The sequence below is a fragment of the Lynx rufus genome, unplaced genomic scaffold (assembly GCF_022079265.1).
Source record: "Lynx rufus isolate CCGP_SWC_20201006 ecotype Redwood Valley unplaced genomic scaffold, mLynRuf1.p SCAF_3, whole genome shotgun sequence".
NCBI classification, from domain to species: Eukaryota; Metazoa; Chordata; class Mammalia; order Carnivora; family Felidae; genus Lynx; species Lynx rufus.
The window spans coordinates 15041448-15067466 of record NW_025814845.1 but is presented as its reverse complement, the minus strand read 5'-3'; the positions used below and the strand labels follow the sequence as shown (position 1 = coordinate 15067466).

The 26019-nt window shown below is 39.5% G+C and overlaps 2 protein-coding genes across 2 annotated transcripts in view; both read right to left on the bottom strand.

Annotated features, from left to right (window-relative positions):
* Positions 1 to 4139: 4139 nt before the first annotated feature.
* Positions 4140 to 5765, bottom strand: LOC124520241 (eukaryotic translation initiation factor 4E-like). The gene has a single exon (XM_047090982.1). It carries the CDS (start codon positions 5756 to 5758, stop codon positions 5105 to 5107), a length of 654 nt encoding a protein of 217 aa, XP_046946938.1. The 5' UTR covers positions 5759 to 5765; the 3' UTR covers positions 4140 to 5104.
* Positions 5766 to 8688: 2923 nt separating this feature from the next.
* The window catches only part of LOC124520881 (cytosolic beta-glucosidase), a 108144-nt gene continuing 90813 nt past the window's right edge, over positions 8689 to 26019 (bottom strand). Inside the window, exon 5 of the mRNA XM_047091989.1 lies at positions 8689 to 9428. Within this exon, the coding sequence (XP_046947945.1) occupies positions 9226 to 9428 (203 nt within the window). The 3' untranslated portion in view covers positions 8689 to 9225. The remainder of the gene's footprint in view (positions 9429 to 26019) is intronic.

The window sequence follows — 26019 nt, the reverse complement described above, 5'->3', positions numbered from 1 at the left end:
AAAAAAAAAAAAAATGAAACAGAGCAGAGAAAAAAATTCATTCCCAGCCAAAACCTTTCACTCGTTCTAACTCTCACGCAAATCAATTCACAGTCTATTAAAGTAATAAGAACCATGTACTATCATTTACAGGGAGGAAAAAGAAAGAGGGAGAGAGACATTTACAGGAGAATGGAAAGGTAGTGTGATCTCTCTGCCAGTTCTCTGTTGCTATGTAACTAGTAAGTAAAATATTTTTGGTTCTATACAACATGGAGAGGACAAAGGGTGCATGGCAGCCACCACAGACTTACATTTGCTGCAGGACAGTTCCCAAATCCTAACTCCACAGGCAGCAGCCTTGGGAAGGCTGTTACTTTTGGAGAAGGCAACCCTCCACCCCTCTTCAGGGTGGATCTAGAAAAGTAATGGGAAAATTGAACAGTGAAATGGACTCTATCCTAGGGAAGAATAATCCTCCACTGCAAGAAGAATGAGCTGCTTTCTCGGAGCTGCCTGTAGAGATGCCCATCACCGAAGCACTGCTTCAGTACAAATGGAAGAAACCAGGAAGGGAGATGGGCATGTTGCAAAAATGCATTGCCTGAAATTATTTCCCTAATTTCGAGTCTTCACATCACTATTAACAGAAAATAAGAGCTACCACTTATAAGACATTGTACTTACCACTTAATGGAGGAGTTTTTAAGTTATCTTGCCTGTGTCATCTCTCTTAATGCTCACTACAGTCCTAGAAAGCAGCTAGTTTTATTTTAATTCTCACTTCACAGATGAGGACAACCTTTTAGGTCCATCCACCATGTCACAAGTGTCAGGATTTCATTCTTTTTTATGGCTGAGTAATATTCCATTATTTATGCATGCCACATTTCTTTATCCATTCATCTATCAGTGGACACTTGGGTTGCTTCCATATCTTGACTATTGTAAATAATGCTGCAATAAATATAGGGATGCATATATCTTTTCAAACTAGGGGTTTTGTTTTCTTTGGGTAAATACCCAGTACTGGAATTACTGGATCTTAGGGTGTCTTTATTTTTAATTTTTTGAGGAATCTCCATATTATTTTCCCCAATGGCTGTACCAATTTATATTTCCCACCAACACTGTATGAGGGTTCTCTTTTCTCCACATCATCGCCAACACTTATTTCTTCTCTTTGTTATTTTAGCCATTCTGACAGATGTAAGGTGATACCTCATTGTGGTTTTGATTGTAAATACAGCACCTTTATTACGGGAGTAGTCTTGTTTGGGTATATGCCACAGCTGGGAAAAGTAATCAGCTCATTAGAAGATAGATTCAAAAAGAAAATGGGCTGGATGAGTGCAGAAGCAAAGAAAATGTTTGGCATAGATGCTGGTAGTCTTAGAAAAAGAAGAAACTACACATCTACAACTTTGTGAAATGACTAGCTGTGGAGTATGGAAAATCCGCTGAAGTTTTAGAGACACGGGGGGATTTCATATTCAAATGTTCCAGTTCGGTTAAATTATGTGTCAGGGTGTCTTATTGAAAATAACCAGGGTGCCAGGACTGATTCTGCCACAACTCTATCAGGAAAGAATATGAAGTAGCTTTTTGATGTTTGGAAACACATGTATGGCTTGCAATTCTGGCTTTACTGCTCTATGGTTGAGACAAGTTATTTACCTTTTCTCCGCCTCAGCTTACTCATCTATAAAACAGGGATAATAACTACAATTGATCTCATTTGGTTCTTGTAAGGACTAAGTGAGTCAATCCATATCTTAGGTTTCCATTGCAAATAAGAATTTGACTACCTAACATCCACTGCATCAATGATTTAATCCACATTTATAAATTGCTTAGAATTGCCAGATATCATGCAAAAGGTACTGGAAATATTAAGATAAATAAGACCTCAAGTTGTTCACCATCTAGAAGGGCAGACAAATAAAAACATTATGTGCAGCAGAGATATAATATGTTGGTGATTACAGAAGAGATGTGGCAGTTAATTTTTAAATATCTCAAACCGTAACAAGCACTTAAGACATATTTGTTGCCATGATGAGTTTAAAGTATCACCTAGATGGAGTGATGTGTATGCTTGCCATTTTTCATCGGTTGTACCATTGTTCCTTTACAGAGCCATCAGCCACTTATCTACCTCCATGACTTCAACATGCAATGAATCACTGTGACAGATGAAGTTTGTCTTTAAAAATATTTTCTAAGGGCACCTGGTGGCTCATTCGGTTAAGCATCTGACTTCGGCTCAGGTCATGATCTCACACTCCGTGAGTTTGAGCCCCGCATCAGGCTCTGTGCTCACAGCTTGGAGCCTGGAGCCTGCTTCAGATTCCGTGTCTCCCTCTCTCTCTGCCTCTCCCCGACTTGCACTCTGCCTCTCTCTCTCAAAATGAAATAAAAACATAAGAAAAAAAATTTTTTAATCTAAAAAAAAAAAAAATATTTTCTAATAATAAAACAGAAGCTAACTAATGACAACTTAAGAGTAAATTATAAAGAAGAAAAAAGTAGCCTTTAAAGCACAACCCCAAGAGAGATAAAAGGACATGTCAAGACATTACCAGTGGTTATAAAATACAGCTGTGTTTTAGCTCAGTATATGGTAGATTATAATATATGCTTATATCCAATATATTCTCAGAATATATTATTAACTCTTCTATGTACATTTTTAGAAACTTTTGGGGGGAATAATTTTAGATTTACAAAAGAGTTGTAAAAAGAGTACTGAGCATTTCATACTTTCTTCACCCAGCTTCCCCTCATGTTAACCTCTTACATGACCATGCTTTATTTATTCAGCAAACCTAAGGAGTTCACACTGGCAAAGCACCATTAATTAAACTGAAGACTTTATTTGGATTTCCCAGTGTTTCCACTAATCTCTCTTTCTGTTCCAGGATCTGATCCAAGAGACCATGTTGCATTTAAGTTCCTGTGTACTTTTCATACATTAATTATAATTATATATTAACTTTTCATATATGCACTTCCTACCTTAAATAGAGCCCTTAACACATCAACTATATTCTGCTACAAGCAGCTTTCTAACTGGTTCCTACATCTTAATTTCTTGGCCATCTTTTGACATATTGCTTTTAAATCTTCACCATCCTGCTCAGAAATCTTTGACTTGTTCTACAAGAAAACCAAGACCAAGAACATCAGACTCTCCATATTCCAATCTTCCCACTCCTTCCCCAAGGTGAACTGGCCTGGGTGCTGCATCCCACACCAAAGTTTCATGCTTTCCACTTCCATATCATTGCCTATATTACTCATATTATCATACTGTTTTTAATATTATATTATTTCCCTTGCCCATGAAGCCATATTTGCCCACCCCATTTAGCAGAGAGCTCACCCTATCCCTACTGTCTAGAAAATTCACCCAGCATCATCTGCTATCTTTTCTTTCTGGTTCGGCAACCAGACCATGAACTTCTTTGGAGAAGAAGAGCTGTCTTGTGTGCATCGTTGAATGTCCACAATATATTGCACAGTTTAGTTTAATAAATATGTCCTAATTGGGATGCTGGGAACCTTATATTCTAATGATTATAAAAATAATGGCTATTTCCTATTTCTGGCCTGATATGTTAGGAGCTTGGAAGGTATTGCACCCCTCCTAACAAAACAACAATAACAACAACAAACCAAAAAATAAAAGCCAAGTTAGCAATTTTTCTTAGGTCAGAGAAGTGAGATCACAAGGAAAACCACTAACACAAAAATTGGAGAGAGAAAATCAGAGTGACAGTGAATCACCACTTACCAGAGCAGAAACCTGTGCAGGACATGGAGGTAGAACAGAACCAGAGTTAGAAACATCTATGCTGTAATTGACAAATTGCTGGGGGATCAGTGTGAACAAGTCTGACAGTTACAAACAATGGTGCACACTAACCCTGCCCTTCCCGTGTTCTGGGAACTGTCTGAACAGGTTACATCTGTCAGATTACTTATGTCTTGCAAAAGCCTTATAAGGAGGCCATTTTCCAGATAGGAAAACTGAGGCACGGGGAGGTTCAGTAAGTGGCTTGGTTAGTAAATGTCAGAACCAAGATGTAAATCCAGGTGAATGGGCTCCAGAGCTCACATTCTTTTTTTTTTTTTTTTTTTTTTTTTTTTTTTTAAAAGACAATTCACTGTACACATTTTATTTACAGTTTTGTACACTGTCTTAATATGAATGGGACCGCTTTTCTACTTGAGCCATTTTTTAACCAAAGCAAAACAACCTAAGTAATACAAAGTGTTAAAATACAGCATAAAGATACAAAAACATACTAATTCTAATTAGGAATGTAATTATGATGTTACATTTTTTTTTATAATCCACAATTATGTTTAGGAAATCACACAAACATAGATCACTGATTTGAATGAAATGCATAAATTTGTAGCAAAGCTTTGTAGTTACAAAAAAACAAAAAAATTACCAAAGAATGCACAAAATTAATGTTTATTCCACCTTTGTGTCATATTCCTGGATCCTTCACCAATGTTACATGAGGAAAAAAACAAAAGCAAAACAAATGAAAAACTGAAATCAGAATCACTAATGTTATCAAGTAGGGAAACAAATAAATTAAAATCTAGCAGCCATCAGCAAGAGTACAGCAAAGACAATGCTGTAAAAAGAAACAAAGAAAATTGCTAGAAAACTGTATGCATCATACTCTTTCAAACCAGCAAAATATGCTCCTGCATACAATGGAACATAAACAGAATTTTTTCCTTTAAGGTATAGAAATGCAAGTTCTTTTTTTGAATATTGTGGATGGGTAAAATGTGTTTATAATGGTAATTCTACTAAGCTATTACAGAGTGGGCCAGGAACACATTCATGGATTCTGGGGATGATGTGTACTGTAATTCTTTGATTGGGATAATGGACACTCTAGCCAAAAAAAAAAAAAAAAAAAAGTGAACACAGAAGTACAAGACAAAGGCGAATGAGACTTCTCTTATATCTTAGCAACATTTAGATGGAAATCAAATTTAAATGCAGTCCACTCTGCTTTGGAAGAGGCTTTGGTTCAGCTCCCAAATCTCGATTGCTTGACGCAGTCTCCTATGAGAATACTCAGAAGGTGTCTTCTTAAACAACAAACCTATTTTTAGTGGTGGAGCCGCTCTTAGTAGCTGTGTCTGCATGGGACTGATAACCAATCACTATCTTTGGAGGAAGTCCTAACCTTTCTTTGTATACCCTCCCTATATGTGTAACAGCCTCTCTGTTTTCACATTCAGTAGTCCATATTGCTATCTTATCACCTTTAGCTCTAACATTAACAACAGCTCCACATACATCATCACTGTAGTCATCAAAAGATTCTCCAATAAGGCACAGCAGTGTCTCTAGCCAAAAGCGATCCAGATCACTTCGTCTCTGCTGTTTGTTCAATGTAATTAACCATCGTCCTCCTCGTTTGTTTTTCTCATCTTCCCACATAGGCTCAATACCATCCTTAAAAAGTGAGTAGTCACAGCCAGGCATTAAATTACTAGACAACTGGATGTGGTTGTACAGAGCCCAAAAGTCTTCAACAGTATCAAACTTAGAGATCAGCCGAAGGTTTGCTTGCCAAGTTTTGCTTTTATCATTTTTAAAAAACCAGAGTGCCCGTCTGTTCTGTAAAGGATGTTTAATATAGTGTTCTGGGTTAGCAACCTCCTGATTAGATTCTGTTTTCTCTTCTTCTGAAGGCGGGGGATTAGGAGTAGGGGTGGTTTCCGGTTCCACAGTCGCCATCTTAGATCGATCTCCAGAGCTCACATTCTTAATGATTACTCTATATTTGCCTCATACCAGGTACCAATAGCCTCTCAGACAAGGCCACATAAGTCAGTCATGGGTCAGATGACATTTACAGATACCAGGAAAACCTAGGGCAACAGACATTTACTGTCTACAAGAAACACTCATTAACTCTCACCACTGGGGACCACTCTTCCCTGTGACCCTAGCCCAGCGCTTCTACAACATCTCCCCATCTCACCACTGCCACAATTAATAAGGTTTATTCTCACTTCATGAAGGCCACCATAAAGTGCCTCTATGTCAAATTTTCTTCTAATTTCATTCTTCAAGGCTCATCATGCTTTGTGCTAAGTACTATATCCCTCCCAGGACAACTAGAGCCTAAAATATTGTCATCGGTGATGAATATGTGTTCTCCAGGTAAGGTGTATTGCTAGTAATTAAACAGTATTAATTCCATCAGCTTTGATTTATTCTGCTCTCTCAGTAATGAAGCCCAGTATTCTATTTTCTCTCTGCCTAGCACTGAGCAATAGAATTGGTGTTTAAGGATTATCATATAAATCTACTTTTTGGTCAGTCAGTGTTGGGGAATTTTTTCAATATATTACAAATGTATTCATTATTCCCTCGTTCATAAAAATAATTAAAAGCTACGGCCGAACACAAATTCCCAGAGCACAAAAGCCTGACTGGCATGCTACTGCCAAATACCAAGGTTGGCAGCTTCTTAGTTTACGGGTTTCTTAATGAGAACTCGTACCTTCTCATTCAATAAAGGGCTTAGGTGGACATTTCCTGCTGGTGTTCACAGGAGTTATAAAACTAAAGCCCTACACATCAAAATGAAAATGGGCTACTGTTATTTTCTATATGTTTTTAGCAGTTCAGAAATAACTTACCCTAAAATAAAAACTATCCCCAAAAATCCGACAATTCTTGAAAAGTGATCCCCAGGATGTTAATAACATTCTCTTAAAAAAAAAAAAAAAAAAAGCAAGGAAGGAGAAAGAAATACAAGTAGATCCAATCCATCATTGTGATATCCAAGTTTCTCCTTAGATAAAACAGACATAAAACATGTACTTTACAAGCCTCAGATGACCTTCAAGACATCTAAAGTACAGTATCTATGGATTTTTAAGTATAATTAACAACTCCTGTTTTTCCATTTAAAGAATCCAAGTTCTGTTTCTGTGACAGGCAAAAGCCAATCAATCTCGTTTTCAAATGCTAATACAAGCAATTAAAAATAACATTAATTAAAATACTGCAGGGGCTGTAGATTTTTGGTGGTGGAGTTTTTTTTTTTTTTTTCCTTTACCTAAACTCGTGACAATTCTAATTTACAGGACTAATTGAGGAAGCACCCTTGGTTTGATCCATTTCTGGGACGAAGAGCTGGCCCCTGAAACCCAGCTGAGAGCTGCAGAAAGCCACCGCTCTGTGAGGAAGCCCGGGCACTGCAGCTGAAATGCGTATTTCACCTGGTACACCAAATGTGACAGATCGTTTTATTTACATCACGAATATTAATTTTCTGATTTTGGTAACGAAAATGCAGAGCTCATTTGTATTGTTGTAAAACTTGTAAATATGCCCTGTAGGATAAGTAATATTCAAAACAACATCCTAATTAAAAGGAAAACTCAGTTGTCTTGCAAGATAATATAAGGAGGGCACATAAATTGTAAATAAGATACATGGTAAAAATGAAAAAGACAGTCTGGATAGGAGAGGAATGAAATAAGATTTGGAAATGTGCTTTTTAAATGAACACAAATTGTGAGATAATGTCTCATTGAACAATAAAAATAACAAAACAGTGGCAAAGATGTAATAGAATTTCCTATGTATACCATTTTAATCTTAATATAATTTTCCCCAGTGCATCCACGTTTATTGAACTACTACGACCATTTCTTTCTCACTCTGTCCAAAGTTACCGAGACAGTATTCTTTGCTTAAATAATTCCCTGATTATGAACATGAAAACGATCTAGAAATTGACCACAGTGCTTTTTTAAAAATGACATAGTGTCTGCTCAGGGCCAAAGGCCTTATGGGAATGGCAAATTATGTATAGCTTTCTCAGGGAAGCAGAATGAGAACACAGAAGAATACATTCCCCACATCCTCTCCATAAGGCAACTCCACACCTTTGTTTCTTTTTCCCTTTATTCAAAAAAATGCAAAGGAGACTTCTATGACACCTGAGCCTATGGTGTGCTGGACAGAGCACAGAGCTAATGCCAAAGAAGTGCTGGGTCCAGGAAACAAGTACACATGTGACTTGAGGAAAATCTACATCAGTGCATCCTCAGTTTCTCAGTCTGCAAATGGGGGTGATGATACTTGCCTGTTAGCTTCAAGCTTGATCACAAATGAATGTTGAGTAAATACTACTTAAATATGTAGGTGAGAGTCCAAATTCATTAAGTATGAAAAGGTTTGCTGGTGTGGACACATGACGTCCAGAGGAAGCCCTACATCTACTACTGACCCCAACTGAGGAAGTTCAGCAAAATGTCCAATTCCAATCCAATGCCATATACATCTCAGATGTGCACACACGTCTTCTACTCACATAGGTCATTCAGTCTATGTGTGTATTTCATGGATGTCATCGATGTTCTTATAGATCTTAAATTCTTAAAAAATACTCAAAAGTATAGAATATGCTCTGCTTATTATTTTGCCCTCCATTTGATGTCACTGTGGAGTAGGAATTCAGTTTCTGCTGAACATCAGTTCAAATGCTCTTTCTGCCATTCACAGTCTAATTTGTTTTATTAATTTATTATTTTTCGAAAATAATTCATCAGACAAGAGAAAGATGTACTTGTTCACACATTAAGAAAACATGTGCCAAACACATCAACAAATCCATTTTATTAAATGTGTTATCAATTAATCCCTTTTTTTGAAGAGAATGCATAACTGTATAATGTGACTAACTTTTAATTTTGATTTTTTATACTAGATTAAACAGTAGAAAAATTATGGACCACATGAAAAAGTACCCACAAAGCAAACAATAACTGACATAACCAGAAAAACTAGGTTCATAAACAAGTATTCTTATAATAAGTGGCCTTGCTGTTAGAGCTGCAAATCATGACCATGCTATCTTTATAAATTTTGCATTATTTTTTTCTAGAAAAATTCTAAGGATTTAAATTGAAGTTTCCTAGTCTATCTGATTTCTTAACATAAAAATCAATTTCAGTGGTTTTCTATTCTATTTTTTTTCAAAGCCTCATTGATCCACATGCAAATAGAGTAAAGGCCATCATTAAATACATCCCCAGGCATTACATATTCAGACTTTATAATCATGGATCAGCTGGTAGGAGATGATTACAAAGGCAACTTGAGATTGTCTGAAGGATCACCGAAGCAGACATCCTTTCCGAAAGCAGAGGCCTCTTCTCCAGCAGACATGGGACAGCTGTCTTTTATAGACTTTCCTTTAGTCCATTATTTCGGATGATCTTGGCATACTCCTTGGCTGATGTGTAAGGGACTCGAGGTCTAGCAGGATCCTCAAAATCAACGTGGAAGAGACCAAACCGGATACTGTACCCTTGGGTCCACTCAAAGTTATCCAGAAGAGACCATGCACAATATAATTTAAGATTGACTTTATCAAGCTGGATAGCTGATTTTTGTTTCAAGAGAGAAAATAAAAGAAAGGAAGAAAAAAGAAAGAAAATTATCATCTCTGGGAAAGTTTTTTGAGAACTTCAAAATCATTGACAACCAGAATGGTATCTTTCTCCTGCAGGAGATCACAGAAAAAACTTCTAAATTCTCTTTTCCAATTTTCTTTTTTTTTTTTTTTAACCAAGTAGGGGCTCCACTCAAGAAGTTAAATTACATATCATTCTAATTATTGGGTATTCACTCATTTTGATATGTGTTTTATTCGTCCATTGATTTACTCAATAAATATCTTTAATATCTACTACTTTTCAGACACAGAGAAACACACACACACACACACACACACACACACACACACACACACAGTTTCTCTCTAGTACCTAGAGTTATATTTATTCAAGACACTGCTCAGCTTCCAAGTGTAATCTCTAGATGATCCACAAAGTCCACTAGTAAGTTGGAAGAGATGATAAAAATAGGGCTGAAGAAGCCTTAGCCCTTGTGTCTCTATGACCAAACTGAGACATGTCTTATAATTCTGGAAACAGGACCCTAAAATGAAAAGGGTCAACACACCTCCCTGGTTATACATGTATCTTAGACTGAGTAGGTACAAAAATGTGATGGCATCTCCTCTGCCCAACATCTAAACTTACAGTGGTGTTTAAACCCCCTAAAAGCCAAAATAATGGACCATCTCTCCCCCAAATACACTTGTGCACATATGCAATATTCTATATAATTTCATTTGTGGGTATCTGAAAGCCCATCCCTGGACTCTGTAGTGAGATACCAAAGTGTGGAGAATTTTCAAAGTAGTTTTACACGGATTCCCATCCTGTTAGGGAATTTAACTCACTTTTTAGTATTTTAAGTATTTCAATAAGTATTATTTTAGCATTAGGATTTAGTAATCAGCATTTTAATTTAATATCTTAAGTTTGGCAAAACTCTGGCATTGTATGAATTGCTGTATTGAATATGTCTTTTTAAACCAGCATTTTAATTTAATATCTTAAGTTTGGCAAAACTCTGGCATTGTATAAATTGCTGTATTGAATGTCTTTTTAAACCAGGATAAGTGAACTCTATTTATGGGATGCACTCATATCTATTTCCCAATGCGGAAATTAAATAAAAAGGCAAGTTTCCTTCATAAGATAGACATATTCCTAAATAAGTTGGGTAAAAAGGAACATTCATATAATATACCAATTTTTAATGATATTAGGGATCACTCTCAAACAAAATGGCTCTCTGGCATTGGCAAAGCAAGATCCACTCTATTTTTTTCTTTGATGTAAATCTGTGTTTGGGGGTTCTCTTAGAAGCACTATACTCATAAACTATTGCATATGTGTTGGTCTCCTAATCACCTTGGAATTTTTTTTTTTGACTATGGACACCCCCATAGACAAAAGGTTCCTGAGAAGTTAATTGATGCATAACCCCTCCACCTTTGTGCATGGAGGCGTGCAAAGTGCTGTACTTAGAGAGCGCCTTATGAATGGTCTCAAGGCAGAAATTAAGCCAAGCTAGATTGACTCCTTTTAAATAAAGTATGGTTGGAAAATGAAATACATAAGATTGAAGCACACCAAGTTTTGCAGGCATTAAAACATTTATAGATATCCCTTCTTCTACTTGTCCACATTACCATTCGTGTCTCCTCCCCTCTCTGTCAACCACAACTGCAAAACACCAATATTTTAAAATCATTTTTTTAGGGGCGCCTGGGTGGCGCAGTCGGTTAAGCGTCCGACTTCAGCCAGGTCACGATCTCGCGGTCCGTGAGTTCGAGCCCCGCGTCGGGCTCTGGGCTGATGGCTCAGAGCCTGGAGCCTGTTTCCGGTTCTGTGTCTCCCTCTCTCTCTGCCCCTCCCCCATTCATGCTCTGTCTCTCTCTGTCCCAAAAATAAATAAACGTTGAAAAAAAAAATTAAAAAAAAATCATTTTTTTAACTAATTTAAGTTCTAGATGGCATATATATAAGAATTAAAATAACTGAAACCAAATACCAGGCCAGAAAACAAAAATCTCCTGTGACTGCCTTAGAATTCAATCCGGAGACATGTAAGAATCTGCATTATTTTTTTTTTCTTATTTGCAGAACGACTGCCCAACACGAACGCCTGCCAGATATAAAGCCAGACAGTTTCTGAAAACACACACAGTCCCACTGAACGTGCACAAAGGATTGATTCATGTGCTCAACCAAGGGATAAAGACGATGCCCTGCCTGCTTGAAAGGAAACAAAAAGGAAATGCTGACAATTTCATTGTTACCTGCCAGGAGTTCAGCTGCAGGTACTAAACTGCCCATTGACGCTGGTGGGCGTAGCTGCATTTTCACTGCAGGAACATTCAAATAGAGAATCACCTGGCTGCTTAGGGCTGAGGAGTTAGCCTGCTGGAATTCCTTCTCATTGTGCTACCACAGGGAAAAGTTACGAAACCATGCTAGAGCCTGTATGCCTCTGCTCTTCCAATCTCCTCTGGAACAGAGAGAGACCATCATCACATTTCTCATCAGTGTGATTTAGGAGGGCCCAAATCTTAGTAGGGAAAACTCACTTCTGTGAGTTCACTTTCTTTCCTTAACCAGAGTTGCAGGCAAAGAAAACAGACTGACAGGGACTAAGAATGGGTACAAAACACACGGGATAAAAACAACAAACATACAGAGCCAGAGTTTGGTTTTAGACAAAAAGGCCAGAGGAAAAGATCTCACAGTCAGCAAGTTGAACATAAAGATGCAAGGAGAAAAATATCTAAGACTTGCTAATATATTAACATCTGAGTCAGGCTGTTCTAATTATAAGAACCATGTGCCAGTGTTATCCTACTCACACACACACACACACACATACACACACACACAGCCCAGTTTTAGTCAAAGTGGGAAGGCTGAGGGGAATGGTCCTTTATCAGACCACCCTAATTCTTTACAAGTTCAAGGGGTCCCCAAGCCACCCTCAGTTTCAATAATTTGCTAGAACTCACAGAACTCAGTGAAACCTGTTATACTCACAGCTATGGTTTATTATGGCAAAAGATACAAATTACCATCAGTCAAAGGAAGAGATGTACAGGTCAGAGACTGAGGGGCCCCAAACATGAGGCTTCCATCATCCCCTCCTCTAGGGGTCCTGGTATGGGCATGTGACCATACACACAAAGCACAGTCAATCAGAGAAACTCACTGGAGCTTCAGTGTCCAGAGTTTTTATTGTGACTTCATTACTCTGGCATGATTGATTAACTGACTGTCCATGTGGATGAACTCAGACTCCAGGTCAAGTGACACTGTGTAACCCAAAGCCCCCACCTTCAATCACATGGTTGGTCTTTTTTTTTTTTTTTCATGGTTGGTCTTTCTGATGTTACTAGCCCCTATCCTAAACAAGGGCATTCTGTCAGGTATGACACAGATTTCCTCCCAAAAGCTGAAGGCAAAGGCCAACCTGCTATTTGGGCAAAACCAAATTCTTTACTACACACACACATGCACACATATACCTATTTTAAAAGCTCATTATTTTATGCTCCTGGGCAGAATCTTCTCAAATTACTGGTTTATGAAGTGCCGTGATTATGCCTGTGTTTGTCACATTACAAAAGGCTAATAACTGGGCACTCAGCTTCAGTGGGTTTTATTTCCTAACAGTTTATAAACAGAGATAGCCTTCGTTTTCAAGACTGCCTGGGACTATATAAGACATCCACGAACATAGCACAACTGTTCAGCTGTCAAACAAACCACTAATCCACAGGCCCAAACTGCCGTGGTGAGGACCAGTGGAAGGGATCTGGACAGTGTAAAAGGCAGCCACCTCACAGAAGAAAAATGGCAGAGATAAAGCCCCAGGAAGGAGTGAGAAGAAAAAATACAAGCCTCTAGATTTCCGTGTTCTGGTAATGGCAGACTACATTACTTGAGCAAGCCCTCCTAATGAAACAAGTAAGCATGCTGGATAGAATTTTAAAACCAAATCTTCAAAAACAATGAAAAGCTGAAAATTTCATAGGGAATTACCTGGCCACAGCAGAACAAAGAAATTGAGATTGATGGGCATGGTAGCTACTTTCACCTGATGGAATTGTCTATTCTTAGGAAATCAGAATCTTTTCCTATTACCCAGGGTGAGGATAGGTGTCAAAGCCCAGAGACACATGGAGGGAAATCTGAGACCCCACACATAGAAAACTAAGATCCCAAAGGACAAAACACTAATACCTCAAGGGCAGGATGAGCCAGAAGCAAACCAGTCACTGGAAAGTTTCAAGTCACCTGGTGGTTCTGAAAACATCAAGTCTGGGTCTTGGATGGAAGTGATTCCAGACTGAAGTAACTCCAAGTGTCTGGAAGATTCATATTCAAATACTTTCTGAAGGGAGAGATCTATATTCTAAGCCTTCAATTATTATCACAAATACTTTTAAGTATAATCATCAGCACATAATCAAATAATCAGAAAGACATGGGAAAATAACAATTAGAAAATCACTAAAATCAACAGACAACAGAAACAGACCCACAAAGAGCTCATTTATTAGCATTGTCACACTATAAAATAACGATGTTCACTATGTTTATACTGAAGAGATAAACTTGAAATATCTTCAAGGTTTATAGGGACCTATAAAAAGTGATGTGGCAGATTTGGAAAAGGAAACAGTAACACTTGGGTTTGAATCCCAGATGCAGCAGTTACTAGCCATGGGACTTCCAGTTTTTCATGCGTACAATATAGACACTAATATCTACTCCTGGGGCTGCTGTAAAGATTAAACAAGACAGCATGGACTCAGCACAACATATTGCCCATGTGGGTTTCTGTTGTTTTCCACTCTGGCCACCCCTCAGAAGAATACAGTATCCAAAGTAAACATATACCTTGGTGTGCCCTCTCCCCACCAATCCAGATATTTTGATGAAGTAGAAACTGGGTTTAAATGAGCATCTGCGACAATGTAAAAGAGGAGGAGGAGTCACAAGAACAAACTTCAGTCTCAGAAACTGTAAGACTTAAGGGAGAGGCACAGACAGACTGTATAAATCTGAGGACAGGGGTCTTTACATTAGTTGACAAACTCTTTTCTTTTCTCCAGGGTGACATCTCCAAGTCACTGCCTGGCTTCCTGCTTCCCTGAGTCTCGAGAAGCAGTCCAGAGACCCCTATAATGCCGACTTTCAGGTCTCCAAGCTCTCAAACTTAAGAGTTGTTAGTTGAACAGGTGCATCCTGGGATTTACTTCGTGAACAGCAAATCTGATCGGAGGTATGGAAAAAACTAATAGCATGGGTCTGAGTCAAAATCCTTAAGTAGTGCATGGCTAAGTCTATGTCAGAAGTCCAAAAGGCAGGATGCAAAACAAGCTCAGATTCAAAGTCATTGAAATAGAATGAGAAGAGATCAAAGACAAAGGCAGGGTCTTGGGGAATGTCTGCAAAGGGTCATGGAGTATTTTTTATTTTCATTAACTTGTTGCCAAATATGCCAAATCTGGCTGATGTAAAGATATAGAGCCAAAGCAAACATCAAAATGATTACTAATCCAGCAAGACATCGTTTCTCCAAGGGTTGACTCTAACTCCCTCCACTGTAACCAGTTGGAATCACCTAGGGCATAGCTAAAAAACAAAAAGTTTGTTAGCCTCACCCCAGACGTACTAAAATCAGAATCTCTTGGGTTGTGTTATGAGCTGAATTATGTCCCCGCCAAAACCCGTGTTGAAGCCCCAACCCCTGGTACCTCAGCATATGACCTTATTTGGACATTAAGTCTTTAAAGAGGTGAATAAGTTAAAATGAAGTTGTTAGGGTATGCCCTGATCCAGTCTGACTCGTGCCCTAAGAAGAAGGAAGTCACCAGAGTTATGTGTGCACAGAAGAAAGACCAGTGAGAACACAGTGAGAAACTGGTTATCTGAAACCCAAAAAGAGAAACCTCAGGAGAAACCAAACTTGCTGACCCCTCAATCATATGCCTCCAGCTTCCAGAACTGCGAGAAAATAAATCACTGTTGTTTAAGCCATCCTGACTGTGGTGTTTGGTTATGGCAGCTCTTAGCAAACTAGGTACAGATCTGAGAATTTCTGTTATTAATAAACAACCTGAGTGATGTTTATACTTAGTCACGTTTTTGACTCCTAAGCCTAGGATAAGCTCTAAGAGTCCACCATAACTTTTTGAACACCAAGGCTTCCCTCCTGAGGTTATAAATGCGGGCAACTCCCTTAGCACTCGTAGCTGGAGGAGCTCTTTGCCAAGAGACACGTGATGTGCAGGCCTGACCACACCACCTTTCAGAAACAGGGGACCACAGAGAGACGAAGGTGGGAATCCTGCAAACTCAGGAGTGCCAAAGGCCTGTCATCTGCTGCTTAATGAAAGCCTTGCCTTACCCCAGTGGGTCCTGAGACATCTTCTCAATTCACCATGTGTAATGGGTTTGATGGCTCCTGTATAGATCTGTTCATTCAAAAACTGTGAATGTGACCTTACTTGAAAAAAGGGCCTGTGCAAATGCAGTTAAGGATCTCAAGATGAGAGACCATCCTAGACGATGCTGAGTCGTAAATCCAGTGACCAATGTCCTTAGAAGAGAAGAGAAGAGAAGGGGGGGAAGACACACGGGGAAGAAAGCAATGCGAGGCCAGAATCAGAGATTAGAGTGATATGTCTGTAAGCCAAGGGATGCCAAGGCAGCCACAAGAAGCTGGTAGACATGCCTGGCCTAAGTTGTCTCTCAGACCCCCAGAAGGAATCGGTCCTGCTGGCACCTCAATTTCAGATTTCTGGCCTCCAGAACTGTGAGAGAACAAATTTCTGTGGTCTGAAGCCACCAAGTTTGTAGTAATTTGTTACAGCGGTCACAGATCATGCACCATACTCATACAGAGTGGTTGCCAACTGGGCTCCAAGTCCCAAACCACCCACCTGGTTTCGCAGAGGGCTTGTGAGAATCTTTTCTCAAGGCCTGTCAAAGAGAGAGAGAGAGAAATCCTTCCTGGCACACAGTTTGAAGCACATTTTCTGGCAGTTGCCCCACACGCTAACCTTGCAAATGTGTTTCTCTGAGCTTGGTTGAATTGCACAGAGCATTACAACGGGAAGACAGCTTTGGCTGGGTAACAGTGCCTGCAAGGGAACCGGCACACTGTCTTTCCCTTTCTTTGGGAAAAAAAATAATAAAATGGAACAACATCAGGTAGATCTAAACATAGAAAATGCACAATAAGCCCCCCCCCCCAAGTCCAGGTGAGTATCAGTGGCGGGACAGCATCTGTGAAAATGCCCAAATAATCCCAACACGGGACGCCCCACATGCACATGGTAACTCCTAGCAGCAAAACATATGACTCTCTGAAAAAAGAGTCTGAAAACCAAAGGCTAAGTTTTAAATATTTTATAGGAAAATGCCAATTAACCAGAAATAAGCTGTAAAGATTTCTTAATTGTCTGTATAGTTCCTATTACTTACATTAGATTTGGGAGGGGAAAAAACCCCTGCAAATAGTAAGCAGGTGAAAGGTATAAAAAATTATACTTTTATTTAATTATAAAACTGATCTGAGGCTAGGTACACATTCAGTATCACCTTCTATAATTTATCCATCAATATTATTTTCAGAGTTACCTCTGCTGCAATAGAGAAATTCTTATGAAAACCAGTGTTCTGAGCAAGTGAAACTCTCCTCTAGCAGAAAACCTTTCTTCCTTCCTCCTTTCCCTGCTCTTCCCTCTTCCTTCCTTCCCTTTTTCTTTCCTTCTGGGGACTTACTTTTCCCTCTGCAAAATGGGGGCAACAATATCTTTTTCCTAGGATTGTGGTATTAAATAAATTAACTCATATGAAGCTCTATGAAAAATGCCAAGTTTATAGGAGACACTCAACATATGGTACTGTTGTTGCTGTTGTTGTTGTTGTTGTTGTTTCTTTCAGAGTCTGGAAGGGTGATGAATGAAACCTGTTTTCTCTCTTCCTCCCATCTGGCTTCAAACAGCTTTCAGAAGGTATGGAGTCAGCAGAAAATGCTCAGTGCTGAGAACCAGAGAAATCAGGGCATCAAGGGAAAGAGCAGCATCTGGGCTAGGGTTTGTGCTCTGCGGGAAAGGGTCAGTTGTGGGTCACGAAAAATAAGTCACTAAAGACAAGGACCTTGGGGTGAGGCTGCCAGGAAGACCGAGTGCTGCTGAAGCCGGCCTGTCTCAGTGAACTGGGAGGTGAGGACCACATCGCTCAAGGTTCCTGGGATCCTACGACAACATCCATCCTGCACTTATTAAATAAATACATATCATGCTAGGAATTGGGAATATATGGAGAGCAAAATAAACAGCCCCTTTTTTTGTAGAGGTTAACAGCGCATGTGGAAGACATATCTTAATCCAATTACCACCCTGTGAGCCTTTAATTACACTCAGTGTAGAGTATTATGGAAGGAAAGACATGGGAACTGTGAGAAAGAACAACACATCAGCTCACATTTATTGAGCATTTAGGTACTGATTCAAGCGTTTCATGTATGCATTAAATCAGTTCCTCTTTACAGTAAACCTAGGAGTTAGGTATTATCATTGTCCCCATTTTGCAGATAAGGGAACTGATGTACAGAGAGGTGAGGTAACCTTTACAAAATTCATACAGAAAGTAAGTGGGAGAGTTGGGGTTGGAACCCAAGCAAGATAACAACAGAGGCAGCATGCCATGTCCTGATGCATGCTCTAATGGAAGAACTAGCTTGGTCAGCAAGGGTGGGAGAACAGGGTGAATGGAGCAGTCTCCTGGAGCAAACTAGAGCTGAGAGTTCAGCATTCATTGGAGTTATCTACTGACATCAGCCGAGGTTCTCTCTTAATTGTAAGTAACAGAAACTGACATTGATGGATGAAGCATAAAAGGGTCAAGTTGGAGAAGTAGGCTCAAATGAAGCTTCTAGGACCAGGGCCCAAAAGCACAACACAGAACTGGTGGATGGAAGAAACTTCTTTAACCGCTAATGACCCAAGGCACTGAGTCCTGCGGTGCATGTTGCTGCCAAGACCCAACTTTCCTGCAAGCATAGCAGCCACTACTTCTGCACTAGAAGCTAGACCTTATAACCACTGTCATTCTCAGAAGCCAGATGCCTCTGCTGCTACCCTCACCAGCACAATCAGTTCTGCCTTCCACAAGCTGTTTGCTTTCAGATCAAATTCCCAGATGGGTAAGTCTGATTGGTGGGACTAGGTCACATGTGTGAGCCCTGGCTCCTACAAAATCTGAGGAATGTCATGCTCTACCTTGGTTAGACAAAACGCTTAAATCTGGGTGTCCCTCAAATGTAGCAAGAGTGTTCAACAAGTGCTAGGCACCCCAAAAATGTGACAGATGCCCACTTCACTAGATGAACTAGATGTTCACTAGATGAACAAGGACAAGAGCAATCCAAGGAAAATGAACCACATATGTGAAAGATCAGACATGGGAAAAGTTCACAGCACATTTAAGGAACTCCAAGAAGGTAGTTCAATGGATCAAAAAGACTTAACAAGAATTTATAGAAACAGAGGGTAGAATGGTGGTTACCAAGGGCTGGGGCAAGGGGATACGGGGAAGGGTTGTTCAAAGGGTACAAACTTTCAGTTATAAGATGAGTAAGTTTTGAGGAAATGTATGGTGTATATAGTTAATAGTTTGATAATTATACTGTATTATGGACTTGAAAGTTGCTAAGATTTTAAATGATCTCACGACAAAAAAGAAATGGTTATGGGAAGTAACGGAGGGTGTTAGCTAACGCTACAGTGGGAATCATTTTACAATATATAAATGTACCAAGTCAACACACTGTATACCTTAAACTTATACAATGTTATATTTTAGTTATATCTCAAAAAAGCTGAAGGAAAAAAAAAAGAATTGTGGAGAGATAGCCATAAGGCAGGGGACATGCAGGTCCTTATAAAGATTTTAAGGATTTTGATCTTTATCCCAACCACATTAAAAGTCATTGAGGGAGTTTAAGCAAGGGAGTGACTTTAGCTAATTTGCATTTTTAGAAGATTACCATGACCTCTGTGGAGAATAAATTTGAGTGCAGCAAGAATGGAATCCAAGAGAGTATTTAGGCGTGATTGTAATAAATCATGAGGGAGATGACGGGAGCTTGGTCTGGGGTGGTGTAAGTGAAAAGAAGAGAGAATCAGATGGATTAAATAGATATTCAGATAAAATCAACTGGATTGAACAATTCACTGGAGATCAGTGGTAGAGGAGATAAAGTAGCAAAGATGACACAATTTAATGGATAACATTGAAGTTAGGGAATCCTGGGTATGGACAAGTTCTGGAGGAAAGACAGAGAAGATAATGAATCACGGTTTGGTTATGATGATTCGAGGCTTCTTTTTCTGATCTCCAAATGAAGAGCTGAAAAAGCTCAGGGTAGAGTCCGAGATGAAAATGTAAATTTTGAAGCCATCATGTAGAGATGGTAATTGAAACCATGGCTGTTGAACACAATTTAGAGAATAAGAAAACAAGACGTTGGTGTAAGCCTTATGGTAGCCCAACACTCAAAAATAAGCTGGCAAGGAAAACTGAGGAGGAGGGCCAGAAATATTCCATGTCCTTTACCTGATACAACCATAGATGACACTTCCTGATAATGTAATTGACCAACATTACACAGCTAAAATGGGAGAGTTTGGAAATGAACACTATGGCTATCTTGACTCCAAAGCCTATAGTCCTTCCATCGTAATAACATGGAAAGATTGTAAATCTAAGACTGTGGGTGCTATGCCAGCGTCAAGCCACTATGGGAAGCACATAGCCAGGCTGTGTGAAGAGCATAAAGAGGGTGGAGATGGGGAGGGGCCTCCAACATCTATTCCCTAAGAGCCAAAATCTAGTGCTTTCTCAAGGCTTCTCTACCCCTTTCATAATCCCCTTATAGCACTCCAGGAAACATTCAGGGTCAAAACCAAAAAACTTGTTCCAGTGAGGAAGAGTAGCACTCAATTTAGAGGACAGTAATGGATCCAGATTTTTCTGGGATGATAGTTTTAAAGGGGATCAGGTTATGAAGTTGTGACCTACATAGGTAGGGGTCTCTCTTTCATGCACTCTTTTTTTTTTTTTTTTTTTTTGAGAGAGAGAGAGACAGGGACAGAGCATGAATGAGGGAGAGCAGAGAGAAGAGAGAGACAGAATCTGAAGCAGGCTCCAGGCTCTGAGCTGTCAGCACAGAACCCAACATGGGGCTTAAACCCATGAACTGTGAGCCTGTGACCTGAACCAAAGTCGGACACTTAACCAACTTAGCCACCCAGGAGCCCCATGCACTCTTGAAGTCAGAGTGGTAAGATGGCATGGATTCTTTCCCCTTGGAGCACACTTTGCCAAGGTGCATGCTTTGTTCAAAGTCTCTCTTTTTCCTATCTGACAACAGACTCAGAGCTTCTTGACTTGCTCAGGCTTAGGACACAGGCAGGGTTGGGAGGGGGCTTTGCGGGTGGAAGGAAAATGCACCCTCTCCTGCTATTTGTTGCTCTGGTCCTATTTCCTAGGGTGTGATATAGTGGTGTTAGTTTTCATCATATTAGAAGGGATCAGTTCAAAGATCCTAAGATGAATTTAGGAAAAACTGTGGCCTTTAAGCTTATTTTAACTCTGGGCTTTAGAAGAACTCCAACTTGTCTCTGGGCAAACAACTATGCCATGTGGTTCAGCCTAGCTCACTAAACTTATGAAGAGAATTGGGAACCATGACCCAATTTAGGTCAAATATCATATGATGACTCCAAAATTTATACTTCTGTCTCTGGCATCTCCCTTACCCCCAATCTCTATATAGTTGAATAATTAACCTCTCCCCTTTCAGTCAAAATGACATTTGAAATTAACATGTATATTTATATACTAATGTTTAAAGCAGCATTTTCACAAGAGCCAAAAGATGGAAACAACCCAAATGTCCATTACTGGATGAATGGATAAATAAAACATAGTGTATACATACAATGGAATATTACTCAGTATTAAAAAAAAGAGAATAAAGTTCTGACTCACTTTACAATATGGATGAACCTTGAGGACATTATGCTTAGTGAAGTAAGCCAAAGAAGTCATATATTATATAATTCCATTTGTATGAGGTACCTAGAATATCAAATTCACAGAGTCAAAGTAGGACAGTAGTTACCAGAAATGGAGGGGAGGAGGCAATGAGGAGTTACTGTTTAATGGGCACAGTTTTGGTTTAGGGAAGATGAAAAAGTTCTAGACATGGATGGAGGTGAGTATATGAATGTATTCAATGCCACTAACCTGTACAGCTGAAAATGGTTAAAATGGTAAATTTAGGTTTTATGTGTTTTAATTTTGAAATTTTAAAAGTTAATTTTAAAATTAATTTTTAATGAAAACAAAATTAACACGTATAAATTAGAACTCTTGATTTTTAACCCATTCCTCAAACCTGCCCCCCTCTGCCAGCTTTTCTAATCCTAGCAAACGGCACCATCTCTCTAACTCTTCACACCAAGCACCTAGAAGTCATGTTGGATTCTCTCTTGGCTGTATTCTCTCCCATTGCCAATCTGTAACTGGTTTTGCTCCCATCCATCTCTCTATCCCCTGAAATGGCCACAGAAGCTTCCTCACTGGTCGCCTGCCATAACTCTTGCATACAATGTAGCCAGAAAGTGTAAATCTTTGAAAAACCAATTTAGCTTATGTCCTTCCCTGTTTAACTCCTCCACTCAATGGTTTCCTATTTTAGTGAAAATCTGACATCTTTTTACGACCTTTAAGGCTCCATATGGTTTGGCCTCTGCCTGGCTTTCCTCTGGCTTCTCCTTGCTGTCTTCCACCTCCATTCTCCAGACACACCGGGCTTCTTTCTCTTCTTGAAATGTGCTGAGCTCTTTTCCATTTTATGACCTTTGCCCTGACTTTCTTCTATGAGGATCACTCCTCTAGGTTCTCACTTTATGGCCTTTACTGCCAACAATTCTTAACTTAAATTCATCTCCATAAGCTATCTTTTCTGATGGCCCAATTAAAAGTTTTATTCCCAACTACCCCATTCTCTCTCATATTATCCTGTACTATTTTCTCTGTGGCCCTTATCATTAAATGAAAATGTCTTATTCATGTATTTACTTATTTTTCATTGTCTATCCTCCCTGAAAGACTGAAAATCCCATGAGAAACAGGGACATCTGTCTACTGTCTTCAGTATGCCCAATCCTGAGAACAGTACTTAGCCCATAGTGGATGTTAAATAAATACTTGTTGAAGGAATGAAGAAGAGAGGGAGGAGATATGGAAGGACAAGAGGAAAGAAGGAAGGAAGAGAGGAAGGAAGGAGGGAGGGAGGGAAGGAAACAAGGAAGGAAGGAAGGAAGGAAGGAAGGAAGGAAGGAAGGAAGAAAAGGGAGGAAGGAAAGAAGAAAAAAAAAGTCATCTTAATATGATCTTAATAAGACTCTGGTCTCACTATTACCATCTGGGTATTAGAATCATAGGATATTCAGGCTGAATAACCAAGACTTCACTGGGTATTGATTTCAAATCCACACCCAACACCTGAATCCCTGTTACCACGCTGCTGGCTATCCCTATTCCATGGGAACCAAACTCTGCCTCCAGTCCCAACTTGGCGATTCTAAGTCTCCACCCATTCAGACCTGAGATTCCTCATCACTTTCCATTGGCTTCTTACTCTCCAACATTTCCCCAAAAGCTTGTCCACTATTTCAGCTTCTGCCACCACACTTCCACTCTGATTCCCAATATATCTCAAAGAACACTTTATTTGGCCCTTGGTTGCACTTCTGGGATAGTCCTCTGGAGTGCTTACCCTTCTTGAGAACTCTGGGAGATCCTCTTGAGCAATGTCATTCCACTCTCCTGGACACAGTATAAGCTTGAATGGTGGCTCTCGGTTCCAGAAATCCCATAGGGTACCAGAGTAGAGCCCCAAGAGAAAACATCCCCCATCATACAACCTTATCCATAGGCCTGAGGTGCCCACTTGGGAATAGCCATCATTTTTTCAGTCCGTAAGAATATTGGTCTACTTGTATTTAGAAATAGCCCATCTCTAATAACGACAGCCACGTAAGAATAGCCCTCAAAGGAAGTGATGCCTCAGCTGGTGCCTCAGAGAGAAATATCAGAGTCCCACCTTCCTATACACAGGTGAAAAGGTAAATTCTAGGTTCTAAGTCTCACTAAGTGCAAAAATAAGCACTATGGGTGAATAAAAGTTGTATAACTGCATATGAGAACAAAACAAACATGTAGTTTTGCTCTAAAACTGATTTAGGGCTTTAGAACTGTGATTTGTCAAACCAAATTCTGAGCATGTAGATTAATATTAATACTTCCTTCTTAGCTTCTTTCATTCCTCCCTTTTGTCCACAAGATACTTTATTAAGCACCTACTATATGCAAGTTATTGTTTTAGGCAGAGCGATTCTCATAGAGGAAGGGAAAATCTGATGTAGAATTTACCCTCAAGGTAAAGCAGCCAAGTAGAAGAGAAAAGCTCCCACATAGTTTCTCTGATTTGTGCATTCACCAAACACCCTTAACTTCCCTTTTGTAACATGAATAAGACATGGAATTAACTATTTGTTCATTTTCTGTCTTCTACTCCCAGGGTCTAAACTCTGTGAGGGCATTAAGCACATACATCTTATCCTAGGGAAGGACAGGTGTTTAATGAATATTGCTTAGATGAAAGAAGGACTACAAATGGATATAGAACACTGAATATAATGTTACCAATATAAGAATAGATAATAGGTAGTTCTCAAGAAGGCAAGATTATTTTCTTGACCACGATAACAAAATTCAACTCCAAATTCATCTTGTCCAAATAAAGAAAAAGAAATAACTTCTTCCAATCTGATCAGCTCCCTGCTCATTTTGTATTCTAGACTATCTTTCTGTGATCACAAGCACCATGCCTCTTGTCAGTTACTGGAATTTCTATACATATATAATAAATGTTGAATAAATTATATCAAATGTCCCTTAAAAAGTCATTTTCAGTGGAGTCAATGCCACCTTTTGCTAATGACAACGGGAGAGGCAGCAAGTGTTAGCATTATCCTCGCCACAAACACACTTCAGGTGCTGGCATACAGTGGCCACTGTAATGGCCTAGAGTGAAGAGATACAGGAAGTGAATAGTAGAGAGCTGAGAAGAAAGAACACTGGCATCTCTTTAAAATGCTACCATGTAAGTTTTCATATTTCTGGCACCAAGTTCAAGCCCAGGTGGGTACACCTTACCCAGACTGCCCGTTCTGGCCTACTGTAGAAGTCTCGCTAGTCTGCTTTTTAAGGACAATGAAGGACACTGCTTGGTGATGTGGCTACAAGCTGTTCGGGGAAGAGACTTTGCTCAGCACATTTCAGCTACTGAGCAAGGTTGGGCTCGTTTCACAGAGCCACATAAAATAAATAATCATGCAAAAGCAGATTCGTTCTGATAGGGCTCTGACAGCTGCTCTGAGAGGTGGATCCTTGCAAGCCCATCTTTCAACAATGAACTGACCCAAAGATCCAGGAAAGCTCCAGACAGGACCATATGGCCTGGAATAAAAACATATTTCAAACTCTGTTTATTATGCATATCTTTCAAAGGTTCACTACTCTGTGATGAAACATTGCACCTGCAAAGCTTTAATAAGCTTCCCAAGCAAGTACAATTATAAAATCGCAGGCACCTGAAGAATTTGTCTTCTCTTACACTTAGCTATGCACTGCCCACGAACGACTGGTCTCATTCTTTTTAATTATATAGGTTTGTGGTATTTTGTAAGCTGCGATCAATACTTATTCAGAAAATAAAACCCCTTATAGACCTCAGCATGAGGCCATGAAATATCTCTCCTCCTAAATTTTAGGGACTCCAACATTATTGCATATAGAACCTTCTAGTCTACCTGAAAGGAAAAGCAGCAGTTCAATCATGCAGCCCTGCAAAGACAGGAGAGCATTTGACATGAATTTAGTCTGGGCTTCATTCATCAGCAATGGAAGGGGTAGAGGGGGTATGAACAGTTTCTCTCACTAGCGCACTCTGTGACTCCACATCCGGTCCAAATATTTGAGAAGCACAATCTGTTCGTTATTCACTCAACAAATATTCACTGAGTAGCAATTATGTGCCAGACACCAGGCTCGGTGTGGTGACTCAGAGATACATAGCACATAGTTTCTGCCTTCAGGAGTTGACGGTCTCATTGGGAAGACTCAAGAAGAACCTTTGGAAGGTTCCATACCTCATGGAAGGTGTGAGCCATATCAGTGTTGGAACTCGGCCCATGCCAATTTTAATGGCCTGTCCCAAGGCCACAGCAGTGTGATACAGTTTGAGGCCATGAGTTCTGTTTCTATCCTTGCCTCTAATCAGCTTATGCACTAACAAGACATGTGTCTCTGAGACTGTTCATGTGATCCAGTGATGGGTTTACAATAGATGACCTTTACAGGTCTATTGGCATTAGAATCCTTCTAGAGTTCTCTCCAAACTAAGAGTCTACATGAAACTTAGACTTCTTTTATTTCTCT